Genomic DNA, 22,671 nt, shown 5'->3' with positions numbered 1-22,671 from the left:
TTGCGGTACGCGGGCCTCTCACTGTTGTGGCCTCTCCCGTTGTGGAGCACAGGCTCCGGACGCGCAGGCTCAGCGGCCATGGCTCACGGGCCCAGCCGCTCCGCTGCATGTGGGATCTTCCCAGACCCGGGCACGAACCCGTGTCCCCTGCATTGGCAGGCGGACTCTCAACCACTGCGCCACCAGGGAAGCCCGGGGATCTTTCTTAAGTATTCTTGGCTTACAAGTTTCCTCAATTAAGCCTATTCTTATCACATAATTCTATCACAATGCAGAATTCCTCCAAAGCCATCAAAGAACATATAGGATAAATAGATTCACAAATTCTTGCAAAAATGAAAGAGAAAAATAAAAGGACTTCTTTACCCAATTCAGTTTGTGTACTAATGAAATTATACACCTTCCTTATAAAATATATGCTTTAACAATAATGTTAGCTAAAAACCACTGACTACTTCAGGTCAGTCATTTAGCGACAGGCTTCACATACACCATCTTTTTTTTTTAATGCTTTCACATGTTCTATGAGTTGGTATTATTATTATTATTATTACCTCCACTTTGCAGATGAACAAAATCAGGGTCAAAGAGGTTAAGTAACTTGCCCAAAGTTATATAGCCAGTACAGAGAAGGGCCTGAATGGTTTTAACCACTACTACTTTGCTTTAATTCACTGATATTTCTAACAACTCATGAGGTCTATAGGCAGCATATACTGAAACAGGCATACTCTACAGGTGAAAAATGCAAGGTCTATTAACATTAAATGACTTGCTCAGTATCATACTAAATTAACACTAATAGCAATAAGTAAAATAACTTCACAAAACTCAGTCTAACGCTCAGTACTGTAGTACTGACAAATGCTATATACATAACAGTTCTAATTTATATACATATTCTAACACCATGGTCAAAACATATCTTTCTAAACCTAAAGATAAGTTTAGTTGTTAGTCCTCAATTTTTTCCTAACTATAACTGAACAAGGCTGATGCTGATATAAATTGCTACATGTGATACAAAAAACTGTTACAAAATTTGGAATTATCTAGTGAACTTTTATGCCTCCATATCAGCGTGGCAACTAACTAACTTAATTGAGGACAATATGATTGCTTATAAATAACTCAAACAACCAACATTAATATTTAATTAACTTCTATTCTCACCCTGTAAATATTTTAACACTTCCAATGACAACATGCTATAACAGAAAGGACTTCAAAAAAGGCTAGCTATCAACTCTGAAACTAGCTTATATTGTAATCAATATCACATTAAAATAGTACACAACAGAAACAAAAAAAGATCACCTTTTTTTCCCAACTAACAAAGAATTAAAAGAAAACAAAATAGAAGCTGATTATTCAACCTGGTGACATACTAGTATAATTCCCACATGGAATTACTAAGAATTCCTTCTCTCAGATTTTATATAAGGTAAAAAGTCAAATCTGGGACAATACATACATACCTTAGAAACACAAAACCTTTGCATAAAAATATAAGCTTCTAATGATCATTTGAATTATAGCATTTTTAATGTTTAAAAACCAAAAATGATAAAATTTTAAAAATTCAAAAAAAATTTTTTTAAAGTTTTAATTCTGGATGATAGGAATATAGGTATTTATTGTTTTATCCTTTGTGTTTTTCTGTATTTTAAACAGTTCTAGAAATGTAAATAAAAGTAAAATACAAACATTCAAAAAAAAAACAAATGAAACTGTGTTTAGTTATCACATGTTGATATTTACTAAGTTTTCTTGACCCATTCCCTAAAGAAAATACAAAACCAAGAGGCTTTGGTCTAAACTCTCTTGATTTATAATTTTCCACTTTTATTATTTTTCTCAAAACTAGAGGATGGACAAAGAAAATCAGTTCTAAATAAACTCTGTATAGCTGTTTCATGAAACAGAAGCAGAAACAATAAGCTACTCCCTTCCATCTTTGTTCACTCAACCAATGTTTTTAAAGTGCCTGACTTATGCATGCTCAGCACTCCCTCTTAAGTATTTAATGATCTGTAATAACCACCGGAGAAAGACAGCAACTACAGAACTTCCAACATGTTCAAGGTAGTGATAGAATTCATCCTTGTAAGGTAAATTACGTGATAGATCAACATGTAATAACTCAATAGGATCTTCTTATAAAAACAGCTCATGCCTACGTTAGAAACGGGACAATAAGACAATCCTGAAATTCTTTTTTCTGTACCTTATTTAATATCAAGACAAATTACCAACATTTCAAATAATAATGGCTAAAAACTTTTGCAAAACACAAGACATAGTTTCCCTTTTCCACAAATACATGAAAGAATTTACTTCAGATATGATGTAGGATATTTGTTTTTTGACAACTCCCCATATAATTCCCTTCTAAGATATAACAACCATGCTATCATAACCATTAAGACCAGCAACAGCATCAAAATAATAATCGATGAGGGGAGAACAATCTAGGTAGAAAGATAAACAAGTACAAAGGCTCTGAGGTAAAAGCATGCTGGTATATCTGAGGAACAAGGAGGCCAGTGTCGATGGAGCAAAGGGGAAAAGAGTAGAAAATCAAGTAAGATAAGTAGTAGGGTTCGGCAAGGGGAGTCAGATCATGTGAGGCCTCATGGGTCATTTATAAGGAATTTGGCTTTTACTCTTAGTGAGAAGGGAAGCCATTGAAGAACTCAAAATGGAAAAGTATAAAATGTAACATATTTGAATAGTATCACTCTGGCTGTTTTACTGAGAAAAGACAAAAAGGAAAGGACAGTGGAAGCAGGAAGACCAGTCAGAAAACTACTGACATAGTCCAGGCAAGAGCTGATGGTGGCGTGGACCCATGTGGAGGCAGTGCAGAGAGCAGTAAGTGGTTTCTGCATAATCAATAGGATTTGCCAAAGAAGAAGACGTAAGGGAGATCAAGAAACTAAAATGAAGCAACTAAAGTAGTAGCATGCAAACCAGGTATCCTAGAAGCCAAGTGAAGAAGATATTTCATGAAGAAGAGAGTAATAAACAATCTTAATCAAATAAAGGAGGACTGATGAGAACCTTTGGATTCAGCAACAGTAAAGCTGAAAACCCTGATTAGAATGTGCTCAAGAAAGAATGGGAGAAGAAAACTTTGAGACATTGAGTACAGAAAATGTTTTTAAAGTGTTTTGCTATAAAGAGAGGGAAAGAAATGAGGCAGTGGCTGGAGAAGGAAGTAGGGACAGAATTTTTTTTTTAATTCTTTTTCTTTTTTTTTTTTAAACCCCACATTTGTTTATTTATTTATTTTTTTGGCTGTGTTGGGTCTTCATTTCTGTGTGAGGGCTTTCTCTAGTTGTGGCAAGCAGGGGCCACTCTTCATCGTGGTGCGCGGACCTCTCACTATCGCGGCCTCTCTTGTTGCGGAGCACAGGCTCCAGACGCACAGGCTCAGTAGTTGTGGCTCACAGGCCCAGTTGCTCTGCAGCATGTGGGATCTTCCCAGACCAGGTCTCGGACCCGTGTCCCCTGCATTAGCAGGCAGATTCTCAACCACTGCGCCACCAGGGAAGCCCCAGAATTTTTTTTTTTTTTTTAATGGAAGAACATATTAACATATTATAGACTAGTGGGAATGATCTAGAAGAGAGGAAAAAATGATACTGAAGAGAGAAAAATGCTAGAGCAATGAGGAAGAAGTAAGCTAGTATATAAGTGGGTGAGTTGGCCTTAGCTAAGAGCAAAGTTCATTCATCTCTTATAGAAGAGAGTACAAGGACACAGATACAGAGTCTGTAGAAGTTCCCTTCTGATTGCTTCTGATTGCCTAGTGAACTTGGAAGCTACACGTTAGAAGTGCTACAGGTTTGAGGGGGGAGGAGAATGTATCAGCAGTTGTCTAGGAGTGTGGGAGAGTGAAATGACCAGGGAAATATAATGTGATTACTGGGTAGCATTAAGGAATCAATGAGGTCAGAGATCATGAATTTAAAGTGAGGCCAGCATGTATGGTTATCTTTTTTTCTCTAAGTATGTTCAGATGTGTGGATTCAGGCAAAGAGCTGAGTATATACAAGCCTATGATTATCATGATTGACCATGGAGTTTAAGCTGGGCAAGGAGAGTAAGACATCAGGAGGATCAGGGACAGTGAGAAGATAGATTTAAAAGACAGAAGGTCCCAAAGACACACTGAAAAGATATAAGGAACACAGGAAGAGCATACAGGATTCTGGATATAAACATGTCTATTTTTCTAAAGCTGGCATTTATCTATTAATAAACATTGAACAGTTCAAAAATGTACAACGATACCTAGAAAACTGTCAATAAAAATTTTTATCCTCAAAAAAAAAACCAACAAAAAAAGGGACTGAAGGTCCCAATGGGCTCAAAGAACTGTTGGAGTAACAGTAATTGTGATAAGAAAAGATAAGAGATGGTAGCAGAGAGTGGAAACTGTGAAATTAAGATGATGGAGGGACTTAAGTCTGGATAAAGACATGGTCTAGAAATGAATTGTGAAGTGGGGTAACAGGCAAAATTCATTGAAGAGGAATTCCAGTTTGAAGATACCAGTGTACTGAATGAACTATCCACATGAATATTGAAATAACCAAGAATTATAACACAAGCAGTACTGGAGTGAATGTCAGTGAACTAAGAACTAAAATCTGTTAGGAGACAATTTTCCATGGGTGTTCCATTCCTGCACATCATGTGAACAGAGGTACTGACTGCCTTTATTGTGGATTATCTTTTCAAGCAAGCTCGTATAGCCAACAGCCCTGGAAAATAGATAGTGTTTCCCTCCAAAGCAAAGGGTAAGTTTATCTATACTTTGCTTGGAAGATATTCTCTTCCTCCAGGACATGGGCAGATATGCTTAGTGACCATTATAAAAGATTCCAGTTCACTAAGCTTGGGCTTCCTCTCCTATAACTCAATCCACTGTGTGTGCAGGTCTTACCTGCACCTTATCAAGTCACACTTTAGGAAGTGGGACTTGAGTAACCAGTGTAAGCAAATGCTGTTACTTTGACTACTGCTTTGGCTGTCAGAAATAAAGTCCTTTGTTTCTAGCCCTGAAATCTCCCATCTTCTGTCAGCATCCATGAAACTGTGGTAGTTAACTTGTTAGCTTGCAGGTAGAGTAAAATCTCAGACCACTGAAAGTTTTTGACAAAATCTCCAATGAATAGGGAGTAGGAATGAGAGATTACTGCAACCGGATTGGTAGAAGTAGGTATAGTTTGAGAACATGAGATAAAGTCTGGAGATGTTTTAGAAGAGAAAAAGGTCCGGAAAATGTAATGAAAAGCAAAGAGAACACCCTCCAGACTCAATGGTATGAAGAAAGCGAAAGAGAAAACTGCTACTACTTGAAGAGGGTGGCAGTTAGTTTCATCAGGGAAGCCAGATTTAACCTACAGCAAAAAGGTGAAGATAATACTAACAGAAGAGGTTGAAGATAAGGAGAAATTTGCTGATGACTGACCTTGAGTTCCAGGGCCATTATGAAAGATTTTCAGGAGATAGAAAGGGGTGGGTTTTGGGGTTAGATCTGGATACATATGGTAAAAGACCTATGAGTGTTGGGGTTCTTGTGGTGACTTACGTGAACAGGAAAAAAGGGCATGAGGAAATTAGTTGCAGTTAGTCTTAATTAGATTAAATGACTCTGTGCTACATCCCTCATCCCTCTTTTATCCCCCCAACATCTACTATGGAACACTTATTTCTTACCAAACAAAACATCATTTTAGAAAATTTAGAACACAGAAGTTTTAAAAAATTGAAATGCCAAAATTGTTGTTTAAGACAGTAAGAGGCAAGTGTTAACTTACTTGAATTAGATCTAAAATGCCAAGTTCACTTTCTGAAGAATCCACACAGAAGACAAAATATAATGTTGCATAATGTCTATAAATCAGTTTGTTGTCAGATCCTCCAATTAATCTAAATGACAAAACAAAACAATTGGAATGTTATAGTTACAAAATAAAAAACATTTTCATTAGTTCAAGAAAACTGACAATTTGTTTAAAACCTTCTATAAAAAGAAAGGTAACATTTAATGACACAGCATTCAAGTGAACTAGATGGTTGTTTTCTTCATAGAAGTCAAGTAAAAGATGCCGATGCTTAATATTAGTTCATTCATTCATTCAGTTATTTACTGAGTACTTACTATGTGCCAGGTACTGAGAGTGGGTAAGGAGCAATAAACAAAAAAAGAAAATATTATCAGAGTGGAAGGGACTACTTAGAGAATCAAAAGAGGATGATGCCACATTGATGGATTTGCTACTTACTATTGGGTGTTAAAAGAGTTGATGTTTAGGCTGAGATCTAATGATAAGGAACGTGCCATGAAAAAATTTAGAGAAGAGCATTTCAGGCAAAGGTAAACTAATAAAAAGGCAATTTCATCAAGAACGAAATATCTGTGTTCAAGAAAGAAAAAGAAGGCCTGCGATCAATGAAAGATTAGTAAGCAATCAGGTCAGAGAAGTAGGCAGAAATGAGATCATAGGGCATTTTTAAGAGCTTACTAGATTTAAATCCATAGGTCACAGTAAGTTACACAGCTTAACACTGATTATCAAATAGGAAAAAAAAAATGACATTTCTTCTTAAGTTTTGGACATATTTACCATCAAGATCTTCTCCAAAAACACATTTTGTTTTGGAATATAAATGCAAGAAAACTGAGCTAAGAGATACTCAATCCTTTTGCCAAATATTTTTATTTATGTTGATTGGAATTTCAGCATTTTAAAAATAATAATTCAGGGATCATTACAAACACCTTTTATTTTTCTAAATACAGTTTAACTGTTCCACAGTTAAGTTTACAACAATTCATTCACCTTCTCAAAAGACCCTTTAACACTAACGAAACATAAAAAAATCAAGGCTAAGTGTAATCAGAGCTAACTGAACATTCAAACAAGACAAAGGAAAATAACCCCTATCTCTTTCTTTTTTTTTTTTTTGGCTGCGCTGGGCAGCATGCGGGATCTTAGTTCCCGATCAGGGATCAAACCCATGCCCCCGGCCGTGGAAGCATGGAGTCTTAACCACTGGACCGCCAGGGAAGTCCCTATTTGTCACTCAATAAAAGTAATACTAAATTCACAAGTTTTGTAGAAACAACTTCTCTACATACACACTCATTATTTTTTATTACTTTATATCCTAATACCAAAAGTGAAAATGATCTTTGACAAGAATTAAAAACTCCTACTCTCTAGAAAAGGTATGCAATTTAAAAATATGTACAAGCACTTTAAAGATTCTCTGAGTTGTATTTATAGACTATCATTGCAACTGTTCCTTAAAAGGGACAAAAAGCAGCAACAGCAGACTTTACTTCATCCTGAATCTGCAATTTAGTGATTATCTTAAATTTTTGTTTGGATCTGCTTTAAAAGAAGACCAAACTTTTGAAAACTGTAAGTTTCAAAATGGCAATTAGGGCTTCCCTGGTGGCACAGTGGTTGAGAGTCCGCCTGCCGATGCAGGGTACACGGGTTCGTGCCCCGGTCCAGGAAGATCCCACATGCCATGGAGCGGCTAGGCCCGTGAGCCATGGCCACTGAGCCTGCGTGTCCGGAGCCTGTGCTCCACAACAGGAGAGGCCACAGCAGTGAGAGGCCCGCATACTGCCAAAAAATAAAAAAGGCAATTAAAGTTATTAAAAGAAAACAAAATATTAATATAAGTACACATTTTGTTATAATTTCATCTTTATACTATAGTACCATACTGATTCAAATTCTTGTATAGAATGCAATACACAACATAAAAGCTACAAAATTTTAGAAATCCTTAGTCCAAATATCTTATTTAACATAAGAAGAGAAAACTGAGGTACAAAGAATTTAAGTGACCTAACCAAGAAAACCAGATTGTTAGTAACAAAACTAGGACTAAACCAGATGTGTAGCCTCATCTCTGATGCAATATTTGCTTTCTACTTTTTGCAAGGTTGGAAAAGAATAATTACAAACTCAAGTCATACTTCCTAGTTCAAACAGTGCCCTGGTTAGACCAATCAATTTCTTGCACTGTGCTGGGTGATTAATTTCCTATGAGGTTAGAAGATTAAGGAGCTGAGATAAAGGGAAACGATGGTAATGGCAAACACAACTCAACTACAGTTTAAGAGAGATAAGTAAAGTACAATTAAAATACAAGAACAGAAAGCAAGTACATCTGTCTCAACTATTAAATTGGAGGCCTCGAGTTAACAGCAAAATTTACAAATCATAGGTGTGTATTTGCAAATTTAAGAGCAGCATGATATATAACCTTTCAAGAAATGCAAGTAAACTTTCTACATGATAAAAAGTAATTTATAGTCAGGTAAGAATGAATTCTGTATTATGAAAACTGTTTTTCATAATATGCATCATACACCTTAAAAATACAGAAAAGTGTAGGTTTCTCAGACTAATCTCTGATTATTCATAATGAGCTTCAGCTAAAGTTTAGTTTTTGAATTGTCACTGAGGAAATATCTTGTTAAGAAATTAAACATATAAACACGGGAAGGAATGTTTATGAAACTATTTGAGAACAAATTATTTTCATGAAACCCATTAATTTAAAACTATTTACAATAGTTGGCAAACTAATCATAAGCAAGTTTTATTTATTCATTTTAAAAATAGAAAAGTCTTAGCTGAATTCGAATCTGTCTATCTAGACACACACATATATTTGAAAAGCAGATGTCAGAATTGATCATAATATAAAATAAAGGGTGCTATCTAAATTCTTATGAAAACAGGTCCATTCACCCTAAGGAGTACTCTGTAGTCATTAAAAAGAATGAGTTTGCTTTAGATGGGTTTATATGCAGAGTTTTTCAAAGCATAAGTGCAAACAAGCAACACGAAAACCAGCATACATGTGTGATCCCGTAAGTAAAAATTTTTAAGGTTATACTTTTATATGTTAGTGCAAAATTAATTTTCTAGAAGGATACACAAGAAACTGGGAAGAAGGACTAAAGCTGGAGGAGGAAGACTTGGTCTACAGTTTATACTTCCATGTAATGTTTGAATTTTTGCCATATGAATATATTACCTTTATATAAAATGCCTTTAAAAATTTTTAAAAGAAAAAGATTAAATATCTTCAAAAAATTATTTAAGTTAGATTTATAGTTAACATAAATGGCAATTAATTCCCCCAATCCAATTAATCAAATTAGGAAATTTTAAGATAAAACGATTAAACAGTATATATTTTACTCATATAGTCAAAGATTAGAAATGTCCATGAAATGCTTTACTTACAATCCTCCTTCTAGGAAATTACAAACATTTTCATCTCTCTTAGATACCAAATGGAATGTCTCCCTGATGATTTGCTGTTGTGTATCTTCACTCTGAGAAAGAATAATTCATATATGTTAGGATCTAATTTCTAGGTTTAACAGCATTATAAGAATTAAAAAAATAAAAGGTAGTAGTATCTGTCTGGGAAATTCATCTAAGAGTGCAGTCATTGGAGAACTAACCTATCATACCTTAAAAGAAACAAAACCCAACATTTTTAAATTAAAAACAAAACAAAAATTCAGCACTTTATAGTTTACCACTTCACTAAAACTTATTTCTCAGCTTCAGAAACCAACAAGAAAAATATCAGACACATGAATTATAGACACTAGTAAAAGGGACACTAGATATTAACTAGTCAAAGCCCGTTGTTTTACAAATGAGTAAACTGAAATAAAGAGATGAAGTTATAAATAATTCATGTAGCTAATCTATATTTTAATGGAAGAAAGTACAGAAGTTTGGAGCTTCCAATTAAGTAAGTTTAACTAAATGCAAATTGAAGTAAGAGTCTATCCATCTTACTCATTTTTATGTAAGCGCTGCCTAAAACCAAGAATTGATTCACTAATATTTATTAAATTCACCAAGCAATTCATATCCCAGTAAAAAAGAGTCAGCTTCTCAAACACTGCAATAGAAAACTGGGCAAAATCATGAACAAGAATTTCAAAGGAAAGAAAATATGATGGTCCATAAACAAATAAAAAGATGGTAAACCTCATTAGTAATGAAGTGAAACACAAGTTAAAGTAACAATGAGATAACTCCACATTGTACCATATTAGCAAAAATGTAAAATTATGACACTATCTAATATTGACAAAGATGTGGAGTCAAAGAAACTCAGCCTACCAGTGGGAAGGTAAGTGGTATAACCACTTGGGCAAAAAGTTTTACAATACAGCACTCACTCCTAGGTACAATGATAACCCATATGAAACCACTGTTTTTGAAGGTCAAAAACAACAGAAAATTGGCCAACTACATACATATAATAAATTCTTAACCTGTACACCAAGAAGCACAAAGAAGAATGTTCATAAAAGCACCATGACAACAAAAAGCTGAAAACAACCCAAATGTCCACCAATGACATATAAATTAAGGAACTTTTTTTTAAATTAATTAATTTTTGGCTGCATTGGGTCTTCGTTGCTGCATGCGGTCTTTCTCTAGTTGTGGCGAGCGTTGCGGTGCGTGGGCTTCTCATTGCAGTGGCTTCTCTTGTTGTGGAGCATGGGCTCTAAGCGTGCGGGCTTCCGTAGTTGTGGCTCATGGGCTCTAGAGCGCAGGCTCAGTAGTTGTGGTGCACGGGCTTAGTTGCTCCACGATATGTGGGATCTTCCCGGACCAGGGCTCAAACCCATGTCCCCTGCATTAGCAGGCGGATTCTTAACCACCACGCCGACAGGGAAGTCCCTGTGGTATGCTTATAAAATAGAATCCTATAAGCAGTAAAAATTAAATCAGTATATTATACCCATCAATATGAATGATTCTCAAAAGTTTAATGTGGAAAAAAATAGTTACCACAGCTCAAGTTGCCATTAAAAAAATACCATAGACTGATGATTTAACTAACAGAAATTTATTTTCTCACAATTTTGGAGGCTAAAGGTTCAAGACTGAAGTGCCAGCATAGTTGGGTTCTGGTGAGTGATCTTTTCTTGGCTGGAAGACAACCACCTTCTCACTGTGTCCTTATGTGTCCTTATGGGGAAAAACAGCAAGAACAGGTTCTCTGGTATCTCTTCTGGTAAGGGCACTAATCACATCATGAGGGCCCCACCCTCATAACCTCATCTAAACCTAATTATCTCCCAAAGTTCCAATCCCAAACACCATCAAATTGAGGGTTAGGGCTTCAACATGTGGATTTGGGGGGTACACAATTCACTCTACAGCAGGGGAAAAAAGTAAGTATCAGAATGATATGTAATCATTCCATTAGTATAAAATTCAAAAACAGGCAACACTAAATATTACATAGTGACAGAAATTTGGGGGTGATAAAAATAAAACTATAAAGAAAATCATGGAAATCATTAACAAATTTCAAAGGATTAGTTTCAAAGGAAGAAACAAAACTGTCAGTCACAGATGAAAAGATTTTCCACAAAGAAAATCTAACATAATTTACACAGAAGTGTTGTAATTAGTAAAAGGTTTTAATAAGAACACAAAGAAAGACATTATATAAAATTCTACCGCCATTCTAACCTTCTGCAAGTATGAGTTGTAAAATATAATTTTAAAAAGATAGCATCAAAAACCATGCAGTGCCTAGGAATAAAGGAAACAACAACAAAAAAAATGCAAGAGAAAATGTAAAACTTTGCTGAAAAAATTAAAGAATACCTAAGTAAATTAAAAAATGTACAATGCTTATAGATTGAATGATTCAATGTTATAAAGATGCTCAATCTCCCCAAAATGCTCCAAAGACTTAAGGCAATTCTAATCAAAATCCCAACAAGGGTGTAGGGGGAAAACTTGAAAACCGGATTATGACTCCAAATATGACTCCTCTCATGACTTACATATGAAATCAAAGGACTAGAATAACAAGACACTCTCAAGTGGAATACTGAGATCTGCTGACCAGATTAAGAATTATTGTAAAGCCACAGTAATTAAGGCAACATATTGGTGCAGAAATAGGGAAACTGACTGATGGAACCAGAAACACACCCACATATAAATATAGTTGTTTAATTTAAAACAGAATACTCACTGCAGATTAGCAAGGATGGAACGGCATTTCCATAAATGGTGCCAGGATAAAAATTTTTCTTTTTGTTCTAATACAATGAACTTCTAGCTCTCACATACTCAAAAATCAATCCCAGATTGATTAAAAATAAATGTCAATGGTGAAGCTACAAAAATTTAAAAATATAATACAGAAGAATATCTTTATAACATTGTAATAGTGTTGGACTTTCAAATAAGACATAAATAACGATAACCATAAAGGAAAAGGTTGGCAAATTTGATCACATCAAAAGTAAGCACTTTTTTTAAAAACTTTTTAAATTTATTTATTTATTTTATTTTTGGCTGCGTTGGGTCTTTGTTGCTGCGTGTGGATTTTTCTCTAGTTGCGGCAAGTGTGGGCTACTCTTTGTTGTGGTGCATGGGCTTCTCACTGCAGTGGCTTCTCTTGTTGTGGAGCATGGGCTCTAGGCATGCAGGCTTCAGTTGCTCCACTGCATGTGGGATCTTCCCGGACCAGGGCTCAAACCCGTGTCCCCTGCATTGGGAGGAGGATTCTTAACCACTGTACCACCAGGGAAGCCCAGTAAGCACTTTTAATGCTCAAATGACACCAGAAAAAAGAATTAAGAGAGCTACAAACATGACAATCATATCTGCAATACATAAAAACTGACAAAGGAATAGTTGCTAGCATACATAAAGAACACTTAAATGCCAGTAAGAAAAAGATAAACATCCCAATAGAAAAATAACTTGGCAAAATATAAGACCTGGAATACATCAAACTAAAAAGTTTCTAAAAAGCAAAGAAAACCATCAACAAATAGGTAACCTGCTGAATGGAAGAAAATATCTGCAAATTATATACCTGATAAGAGGTTAATATCCAAAATATATAAAGAACTTATACAACTCAGTAGCAAAAATACAGAAGCAATCCAATTTAAAAAATTAGGACAGAAAATCTAAATAGAGATTTTTCCAAGGAAGACATACAGATGGCCAAAAGGTACATGAAAAGATGCTCAACACCACTAATCATCAGGGAAACGCAAATTAAAACCACAATGAAGTATCACTTCACACCTATTAGAGTGGTTATTATAAAGATGCTAAAAATAATGAGTATTGGCGAGGAGGTGGAGAAAATGGAACCCTTGTGTATGTTGGTGGGAATGTAAATTGGTGCAGCTGCTATGAAAACCAGTATAGACGTTACTCAAAAAATTAAAAATAGAACTACCACATGACCCAGCAATTCCACTTCCAAGTTTTTATCTGAAGAAAATGAAAATACTAACTTGAAAAGATAAAAACACTCTCATGTTCATTAGAACATTATACACAATAGCCAATATATGGGAACAACCTAAGTGTCCAACGGTGTCCATGGATGGGTAAAGAAAATAAAATGTGATGTATATAAAGGTAAGCCTTAGGAGATATTGAAGGTTTGGTTCTAGACCACAATAAAGCAAATATTATAATAAAGGGAGTCACATGAATATTTCGGTTTCCCAGTGAGTATATGTTATGTTTAAGCTATACAGTAGTCTACTAAGTGTGCAACAGCATTATGTCTAAAAAAATGTACATAGCTTAATTTAAAAATACTTTGTTAAAAAATGCTAACTATCATCTGAGCTTTCCATGAATCCTAATCTTTTTGCTGGTGGAGGGTCTTGCTTCAGTGGCTGCTGACTCCTCAGGGTGGTGGCTGCTAAAGGTTGGGGTGACTGTGCCAATTTCTTAGAATATGACAACAGTAAAGTCTGCCTCGCTGATGGACTCTTCCTTTCATAAAGAAGGAATCATGCAATGCTGCTTGATAGCATTTTACCCACAGAACTTCTTTCAGAATTGGAGTCAATCCTCTCAAACCCTGCAAATACTTTATCAACTAAGTTTATGAATTATTCTAAGTCCTTTGTTGTCATAACAACAATCTTTACAGAATCCTCACGAGGAGTAGATTCTATCTCAAGAAATCACTTCTTTGCTCATCCTTAAGAAGCAACTCCTCATCCACTCAAGTTTTTTATCATGAGACTGCAGCAATTCAGTCACATCTTCAGGCTCTGCTTCTAATTCTAGTTCTCTTGCTATTTCCACCACAGCTAGTTACTTCCTCCACTGAAGTCCTGAATCCCTCCCCTGCAAGTCATCCATGAAGGCTGGAATCAACTTCTTCCAAACTCCTGTGAATGTTGATATTATGATCTCTTCTCATGAATCATAATGTTCTTACTGGCATCCAGAATGGTGAGTCCTTCCCAGAAGGTTTTCAACTGACTTTGCTCAGATCCGTCAAAGGAATCACCATCTATGGCAGCTATAGCCTTACAAAATGTATTTCTTAAAGAAGAATAGTTGAAAGTCAAAATGACTCCTTGATCTGTGGGCTGCAGAATGGACACTGTATTAGCAAGCATAAAAATAACATGAATCTCACTGTACATCTCCATCACAGCTCTTGGGTAACCAGCTGCACTGTCAATGAGCAGTAATATTTTGAAAGGAATCTTTTTTTTCTGAACTGTAGGTCTTAACAGTGGGCTTAAAATAAATTTAGTAGACCATGTTGTAAATAGATGTGCCGTCATCTGGCTTTGTTGTTCCGTTTATAGAACACAAGGAGAGTAGCACAGTTTTAGCATAACATTAGCATAATTCTTAAGGGCCCTAGGATTTTTGGAATGGTAAATGAGCACTGGCTTCAACAAAGTCACCAGCTACATTGGCCCCCAACAAAAGTGTCAGCCTATCCTTTGAATCGTTGAAGCCAGGCGCATCCTAGATGGCATCTTCTTCCAACAGAAGGCTCTTTTGTCTACACTGAAAATCTGTTGTTTAGTACAGTCACCTTTGTTCATTATCTTAGTTAGATCTTCGGGATAACTCAGTGTAGTTTCTACATCAGCACTTGCTGCTTCATCTTGCACTTTCATGTTATGGAGACGGCTTCTTTCCTTAAACCTCTGCTAGCTTCAAACTTTTCTTCTGCAGCATCCTCACCTCTCTCAGCCTTCATATAGAGTTGAAGAGTTAGCGCCTTGCTCTGGATTAGGCTTTGGCTTAAGGGAACGTTATGGCTGGTTTGACCTTTTATTCAGATCACTAAACTTTCTTCACATCAGCAATAAGGCTGTTTCACTTTCGTATCATCCATGTGCTCACTGCAGTAGCACTTTTAATTTCCTTCAAGAACTTTTCCTTTGCATTCACAGCTTGGCTAACCAGTGCAAGAGGCTAAGCTTTCAGCCTACCTTAGCTTTCAACATGCCTTCCTCACTAAGTTTAATCATATCTTGCTTTTGATTTAAAGTGAGAGACATGCAACTCCTCCTTTCACTTGAACTTAGAGGCCACTGTCAGATTATTAACTGGTCTAATTTCAATATTGCTGTGTCTCAGCGAACAAGGAGGCCCAAGAAGTGGGAGAGAGATAGGGGATTGGCTGGTGAGTGGAGCAGTCAGAACACACACATTTGGTTCACTCTCTTATGTGTGTGTGGTTCGTGGCATTCCAAAACAATTACAACAGTAACATCAATGATCACTATCACAGATCACTATCACAAAGATAATAATAATGAAAACTTTTGAAATATTGCGAGAATTACCAAAATATGACATAGAGGCACAAGTGAGCAAATGCTGTTAGAAAAAATAGCGCCAATAGACTTGGCTTGAGGCAGGGCTGCCACAGATCTTCAATCTGTAAAAAATACAGTATCTGTAAAGTGCAATAAAGCAAAGTGCAATAAAATGAGTTATGCCTGCAAATTTGTGTTGTTTTTAAGTTACTGAGTTTGTGGTCATTTGTTAGAGCAGCAGTATAAGTGAATACCAGGCCATACTGAACACAAGGGGGTTAAGAAAATGTCAACAAGCCAGATGTTGAAATCCCTAGTCCTTTTCTTCAATCAGTTCCCAGAATTCCTACAGTTAGGCCTTCATCACCCTCCAGGCTAAAGCCTGGAACAAACTTCTCCAGGAACTGTACCTAGATCTAAAGTTAATGACATTGGAGGTTCCAACTTCGGCAGAAACTGTCATCTGTTCACCAAACTCTACTTCCCAAGCACACAATTCAAGAATATTTTCCACTTTTCCTTGAATTTAAGGGAGCCATACAACTCAGTTTTGGACAACGTGATGTGGTAGGCAGTTGCAGTGGTATACCAGAGCTGGCACAATTGAAAACAACAGTGCGTTATCTCTTCCCATTTCTGCATTCAGTCACATGATGTCACTACATCATGCTGGTAGCATGAAATTGACCATAATGGAGTACTTACATCATGTAGCCAATACTACAAAATAGAGTTCTTTCCTCCCAGGTGAGCCAGTTGTTAAAAATACACTGTCAATGTACCTACTGGTCATCTGTATGTCTTCTTTAAATGCAAATCAAAACTATAGTGAAGTACCACCTCACACCAGTCAGAATGGCCATCACTAAAAAGTCTACAAATAACAAATGCTAGAGAGGGTGTGGAGAAAGAGGAACCCACCTATAGTGTTGGTGCCAATGTATTGATAAGCTGGTGCAGCCACTATGGAGAACAGTATGGAGGTTCCTCAGTAAACTAAAAATAGAATTACCATATGATCCAACAATCCCACTCCTGGACATATACCTGGACAAAACTATAACTCAAACAGATACATGCACCCGTATATTTAGAGCAGCACTATTCACAATAGCCCAAACATGGAGACAACCTAAATGTCCATGGACAGATGAATGGATAAAGAAGATGTGGTACATTTACACAATGGAAAAATACTCAGCCATAAAAAGAACGAAATAATGCCATTTGCAGCAACATGGATGCAACTAGAGATTATCATACTAAGTGAAGTCGAAAGAGAAAGACAAATGATATGATATCACCATATGATATCACTTATATGTAGAATCTAAAGAATGGCACAAATGAACCTATCTACAAATCAGAAACAGTTTCACAGACACAGAGAACAGACCTGTGGTTGCCAAGGGGGAGGTGGGTGGGGGAGGGAAGTACTGGGAATTTGGGATTAGCAGATATAAACTACTATATATAGGATGGATAAATAAGCTCCTACTGTATAACACAGGGAACTATATTCAATATTCTGTGATAAACCATAATGGAAAAGAATGTAAGAAAAAGAATGTCTACATGTGTTTAACTGTGTCACTTCACTGTACAGCAGAGACTGGCACAACATTGTAAATCAACTATACTTCAAAAAAAACTTCTTTTAATTTTAAAAATATAAATTTTTTTTTTTTTTAAATACACCATCTAGGGGCTTCCCTGATGGCGCAGTGGTTAAGAATCCGCCTGCCAATGCAGGGGACACAGGTTCAAGCCCTGGTCTGGGAAGATCCCACATGCTGCGGAGCAACTAAGCCCGTGTGCCCCAACTACTGAGCCTGTACTCTAAAGCCCGCGAGCCACAACTACTGAGCCCACATGCCACAACTACTGAAGTCCGCGTGCCTAGAGCCTGTGCTCTGCAACAAGAGAAGCCACCGCAACAAGAGAAGCCACCGCAACAAGAAGCCTACGTAGCGCAACGAAGAGTGGCCCCTGCTCGCTGCAACTAGAAAAACCCTGCATGCAGCAACAAAGACCCAATGCAGCCAAAAATAAATAAATAAAATAAATTAAAGAAAACAATGCACCATCTAAGCCTCACTCATAAAAATTCCTGCACAATCTTCCATGTTAACTAGATGCAGAAGTTCCGTTAACATCATCTCAAGAATGACAAATAAATGCCCACAAAGAAGGTTCTAGCTGATCAGAACCACCAATACTATACTTTATGTGAATGAGAAATAAACTTTTATTGTGTTAAGGCACTAAGACTGAGGGGATTGTTGTTACAGCAATTGTTACCGTAGCTAAACTGCCTAGCCACACTGTCTCAAGAAAAGCTCATATAGATAACCTCTACTCATGGATTCAGCGTTTCCAATTAGTTTTCAGTATCCTATCTTTACACAGAAGTCAACCAAAGATTAGTGGACGTCGGAAGACAGCTCGAACATAAAAGCTAAGGACAAAAGTAGGGGAGAAAAGCAACTGAGAGGAAACAAACCAAGTAGGAAGAAGAAAATTTTTAAGTATATATCATTAATACCAGAGAGATAAGAAAAGATAATCCAACTAGGAAACAGGAACAGCATACCACAAAACAGTAACATTCAGAAATTTTTTAAAAAGAGTTCACGTAAATTAAAAATATACAGAGAAATTTTAAAATTGGGGGGAAAGAATGGAAAATAAAGTGAGAAAATCATTCAAAAAATAGGACCAAAGGGCGGAAAGACAGAAAATAGAAGAGAAAGGATAACAAAAGTAGAACAACAGTCCAGAGGAATGCTGAATAAAAGGAAATTCAAAAAGAGAAGAGAGCAAACTGCGAAATTTTTCAAGGAAAGAAAACAAGAACTTCCAGAATTAAAGAGCCCATCAAGGATCCAGCACAACTAATGAAAACAGACTCATAGCAAGAGTCTATGAAACTTTAGAAATTGCTGACAAACATGACTCTACATATTTTCTGGACAGTAAAAACAGATCATACACAAAGAACAGGTAATCAGAATTGCATCAGGCTTTTCGATAACAATACTGGAAACTAAAAGGTAATAGAGCAATGCCACCAAAATTCTGAGGAAAAGTTATTTCCAACCAAGAACTCTATAGGCAGTCAATGTAAAGTTATACTCTTTTCAGACATGCAAGATCTCAAAAAAAATCTACCTCCCAAGACCTTTCTCAAGAAGTTACTGGAGGATAACTCCTGTAAGCTCCACCATGGTAAGGTAATAAACCAAAAAAATCAAGCAACAAGGGATCCAACACAGGAATAGGCAAAAGGAATACCTAAGATAACAAAGATCCTAATATGACTGCCATAAAACAGGTCCAGATTGGACCTAGTTAAAGGATTCCAGGAGGGATTTCTTCAGGAACATGAAACTGATAGAAGATGCATATGACTGAGACAACTGGCAAAGACATGAATTAGTGATAAGTAAATAAAAAACTTGATCAAAGGAAAAGGCGACTGTATCCGCAAGGAAAATGAAATGTCAGGAAAGGAAAAACTAAGCACAGTTTACAACATGGTTCAGCTGAGGATGTTTACACAAGAAATTAATGTAAATACCAAATACTGATCTAATCAAAATTATGAAGTAACTATGATAGGACTGGTAGGATACAGATGCTGGGTGGGAGGGGTGGAAAAGGAGCTAAATAATCATTTTCAATAGCAAAAGTCAACAGATCACGCCCACAAGTGAAAAATCAGGCAACAAAACAAGCATGTTATTTAGAGACATGTAATAATCACTGAGTTATCAAATTAAAGTATGTACCTGTGGGAAGGGGGAAATGAGACCATGTTGTTTTTTCATTATAAACCTTATAGAACTATTATATTCTTTAACCAATGCTAATGTATAACTTTGATAAGCAAGCTACAAATAAAAAAGGGAGGGAGGAGAGTATGGATTCTGCAACCAGACTATCGGGGTTTATTCCTGAATATGGTCTATATTAACTGGGTGACTTTGAGCAAGTTACTTAACCTCTCTGTGCCTGAGTTTTCCTCATTTGTAGCAAGAATAACAGTATCTACCTCACAGAGTTGTTGTGAAGATTGAGTTAATATATATAAAGCTCTTAAAAACAACAGCTGGCACATAATAAGCATGGATTAACACCGACTTACTTTAGAAAATCTACCTCCAGGCCTTGTTAGAATTCTAATGATAGTGTAAAGGTCTTAGAGGAGTTTTATTTTAAGGAAAGTTATCTTTTTGCATTATATTATTGTTTATAAACAAATAACAGGTTAAATATGCTAAACCTTAATTATGTTTCACTATTTTAACAGTGAAAAGAATTTCTCATATGAACTTCAAGACTGTGGCTTGGAATCATCTTTCTTAAAATACCAAGCAATACTCAACTAAGAAAATCAATACTGGTAAGAAGTCTTGAAATTTTAATCAAATAACCAGTCTAAGTTAAGATTAAACAAATTAAGTCTCTGCTTATATAAGACAACTTCCCTTTCTTTAAAAATCAATTTAATTTGACAGCTTTCATAAAGAAGCCTGGAGCTTGCCTCAGGCTGATCAGACTTCCTAACACTATGTTTCATAACACAGGTATACATACATTTCAGTCACAACTCCTAGATTACATCAGTCTAAAGACAACTAGAGTTACATAAAGGCAACAACTTTTATTATTTTAAATACTTCTTAATGCATACTGAAAATTAAATTTTAAAAATTCAGTATCCCACTAATAAAACCTTGTCTTTTCCTATGTTTTTTCCTTGTTCCTACACATATATCATAAAAGGCAACCTTAAAACCCAAACTTTCCTCTCATCAAACAGTAAATATGTCATTATCCTCTTCCCTCCCTCCCACACACGAAGAATTTTTTTCTAAAATGCATTCATTCGGGCCTCCCTGGTGGCACAGTGGTGAAGAATCCACCTGCCAATGCAGGGGACATAAGTTTGAGCCCTGGTCCGGGAAGATCCTACATGCTGCGGAGCAACTAAGCCCGTGCGCCACAACTACTGAGCCTGCACTCTAGAGCCTGTGAGCCACAACTACTGAAGCCTGCATGCCTAGAGCCCGTGTGCCACAACTAAAGAAGCCTGCGCACCTAGAGCCTGTGCTCCACAACAAAAGAAGCCACCACAATGAGAAGCCTGCACACCAAAATGAAGAGTAGCCCCCGCTCGCAGCAACTAGAGAAAGCCCGCAAGCAGCAACGAAGACCCAATGCAGCCAATAAAAGAAAAAAAAAAAATGCATTCATTCACTCCACTGAATGTTAGAATATCAAGAATTACCAAGATGAAAGAGAAAGTTTCTCTTCCCAAAGAGCTTAAAGCAAGAAATAAAATGAATATAACTACTTAATATTTTTATTTCATGTTCTATATCTATATCTATATCAAAAAAGAAATAGATGTCTTTATAATAAAAGGGGGCAATCCGTGACACAAGAACTGCACAAATAATATACTATAAGGAGAACAAATGATTTTCAGCAGCAAGATTATTTTCAAAGAAAAGTGACAGATATCTAGGAACGGCCTTAAAGAACAGATAGAATTCAGAAATGAAGAGAAGAGGAAATGTGAAGTTACATGATATTGGAGGCAGAAGGAAAAGTTTGGGCCAAAGCATGGAATCAAGAAAGCGAGCAGCAGCATATATGAGGAATAATAATTAGTTCATTTTGCAAAAGGAAGAGGACTGTCTTTTTCCTAAAAGGAAGAGAAGTTTGAAAACTAAGCCTCAGAGCACTCCAACATTTAGGAATCATGAAGAAGAGAAGGCCCCAGCAAAGAAAATTCAGTGGTTTTTTTGGCCAGACCTCTCCCAAGTAGGAAGTCTGGCTGGAGACTTAATATATGTGAGTAGGCTTCACTTTAGCCTGAGTGTATAAAGAACAAGCAGTCATCATGGGGCTACCCTTAAATCCCAAACAACAAGGAGGGAAGAGGGCACCTGCAACAGAAATTATATTAACACTTGCCCAGATATTTCATTAAATTTCTTTGAACTCTCTGGCATTTTCTCCCACAATGTATAAAACTATATTAAAAATACTAATTTAAAATAATACATATAGAAAAGTGAGAAAAAGCAATTAAGTGAGAAAAGCTGTGAAAAAGAAAAAAACAGCAGAAATTAGGTAGTTCAGGACTTAAAGGGACAACATCAGGCTAAGGTAAATTTGTCTTTTGGCTGGTTTAAGGTAATCTGTGCCCTCTCAGGCAACTTGAAAGAGTGAGATAACATCGATAGCCTCATTGAGTATTTCCACAAAGTGACTGACATCAATCAAAACTTAGCACGGGGGCTTCCCTGGTGGCGCAGTGGTTGAGAGTCCGCCTGCCGATGCACGGGACGCGGGTTCGTGCCCCGGTCCGGGAAGATCCCACATGCCGCGGAGCGGCTGGGCCCGTGAGCCATGGCCGCGGAGCCTGCGCGTCCGGAGCCTGTGCTCCACAATGGGAGAGGTCACAACAGTGAGAGGCCCGCGTAACGCAAAAAAAAAATACTTAGCACAAGAAAGAAAGCACTCAATAAATGACAGCTATTATTAACACTCTAAAATTAACATCTACCATACTAAAATGTTTCCCACTTTCAGTGGCAAAAACATTATTTAATTTAAATAACAAACAGCTGAGAAGGTGATAGACTGTGAGTTTGAAATATTTAAAGAGAGAGCCTGAACGCTGGTGGAAGCTGAAAGGTCTGAAAACTCAAAAACAAAGTAAAATTTGGGGAGGAACGTTGGAGTAAGGTATCTAGACAATTCAATGGGAAAAGAATAGTCTTTTCCACAAATGATGCCAGGAAAACTGAATAGCCACATGCATAAAAATAACGTTAATCCCTAGCTCACACCCTGCACAAAACTTACTCAAAAAGGATCACAGACCTAAGTGTAAGAAAACTACAAAACTCTTGGAAGGAATTATAGGTACTAACCTATATGACCTTGGATTCGACAAATCTTTCTTAGATGTGCATAAAAACACAGGCAAAGGAAAAAAT

General features: G+C 36.5%; 1 protein-coding gene across 1 annotated transcript in view; it reads right to left on the bottom strand.

Moving 5' to 3' along the window:
• AP3S1 (adaptor related protein complex 3 subunit sigma 1) overlaps positions 1-22,671 on the bottom strand; it is a 71,578-nt gene that overhangs the window by 36,961 nt on the left and 11,946 nt on the right. Inside the window, exons 2-3 of the mRNA XM_007451217.1 lie at positions 9,294-9,385; positions 5,832-5,943 (exon numbers count right to left, since the gene is read on the bottom strand). Coding sequence (XP_007451279.1) covers positions 5,832-5,943; positions 9,294-9,385 — 204 coding nt within the window. The remainder of the gene's footprint in view (positions 1-5,831; positions 5,944-9,293; positions 9,386-22,671) is intronic.

Source organism: Lipotes vexillifer, unplaced genomic scaffold (assembly GCF_000442215.2).
Source record: "Lipotes vexillifer unplaced genomic scaffold, Lipotes_vexillifer_v1.1 scaffold91, whole genome shotgun sequence".
In the NCBI taxonomy this organism is placed as follows: domain Eukaryota; kingdom Metazoa; phylum Chordata; class Mammalia; order Artiodactyla; family Lipotidae; genus Lipotes; species Lipotes vexillifer.
This window is presented reverse-complemented; position numbering and strand designations above follow the sequence as displayed.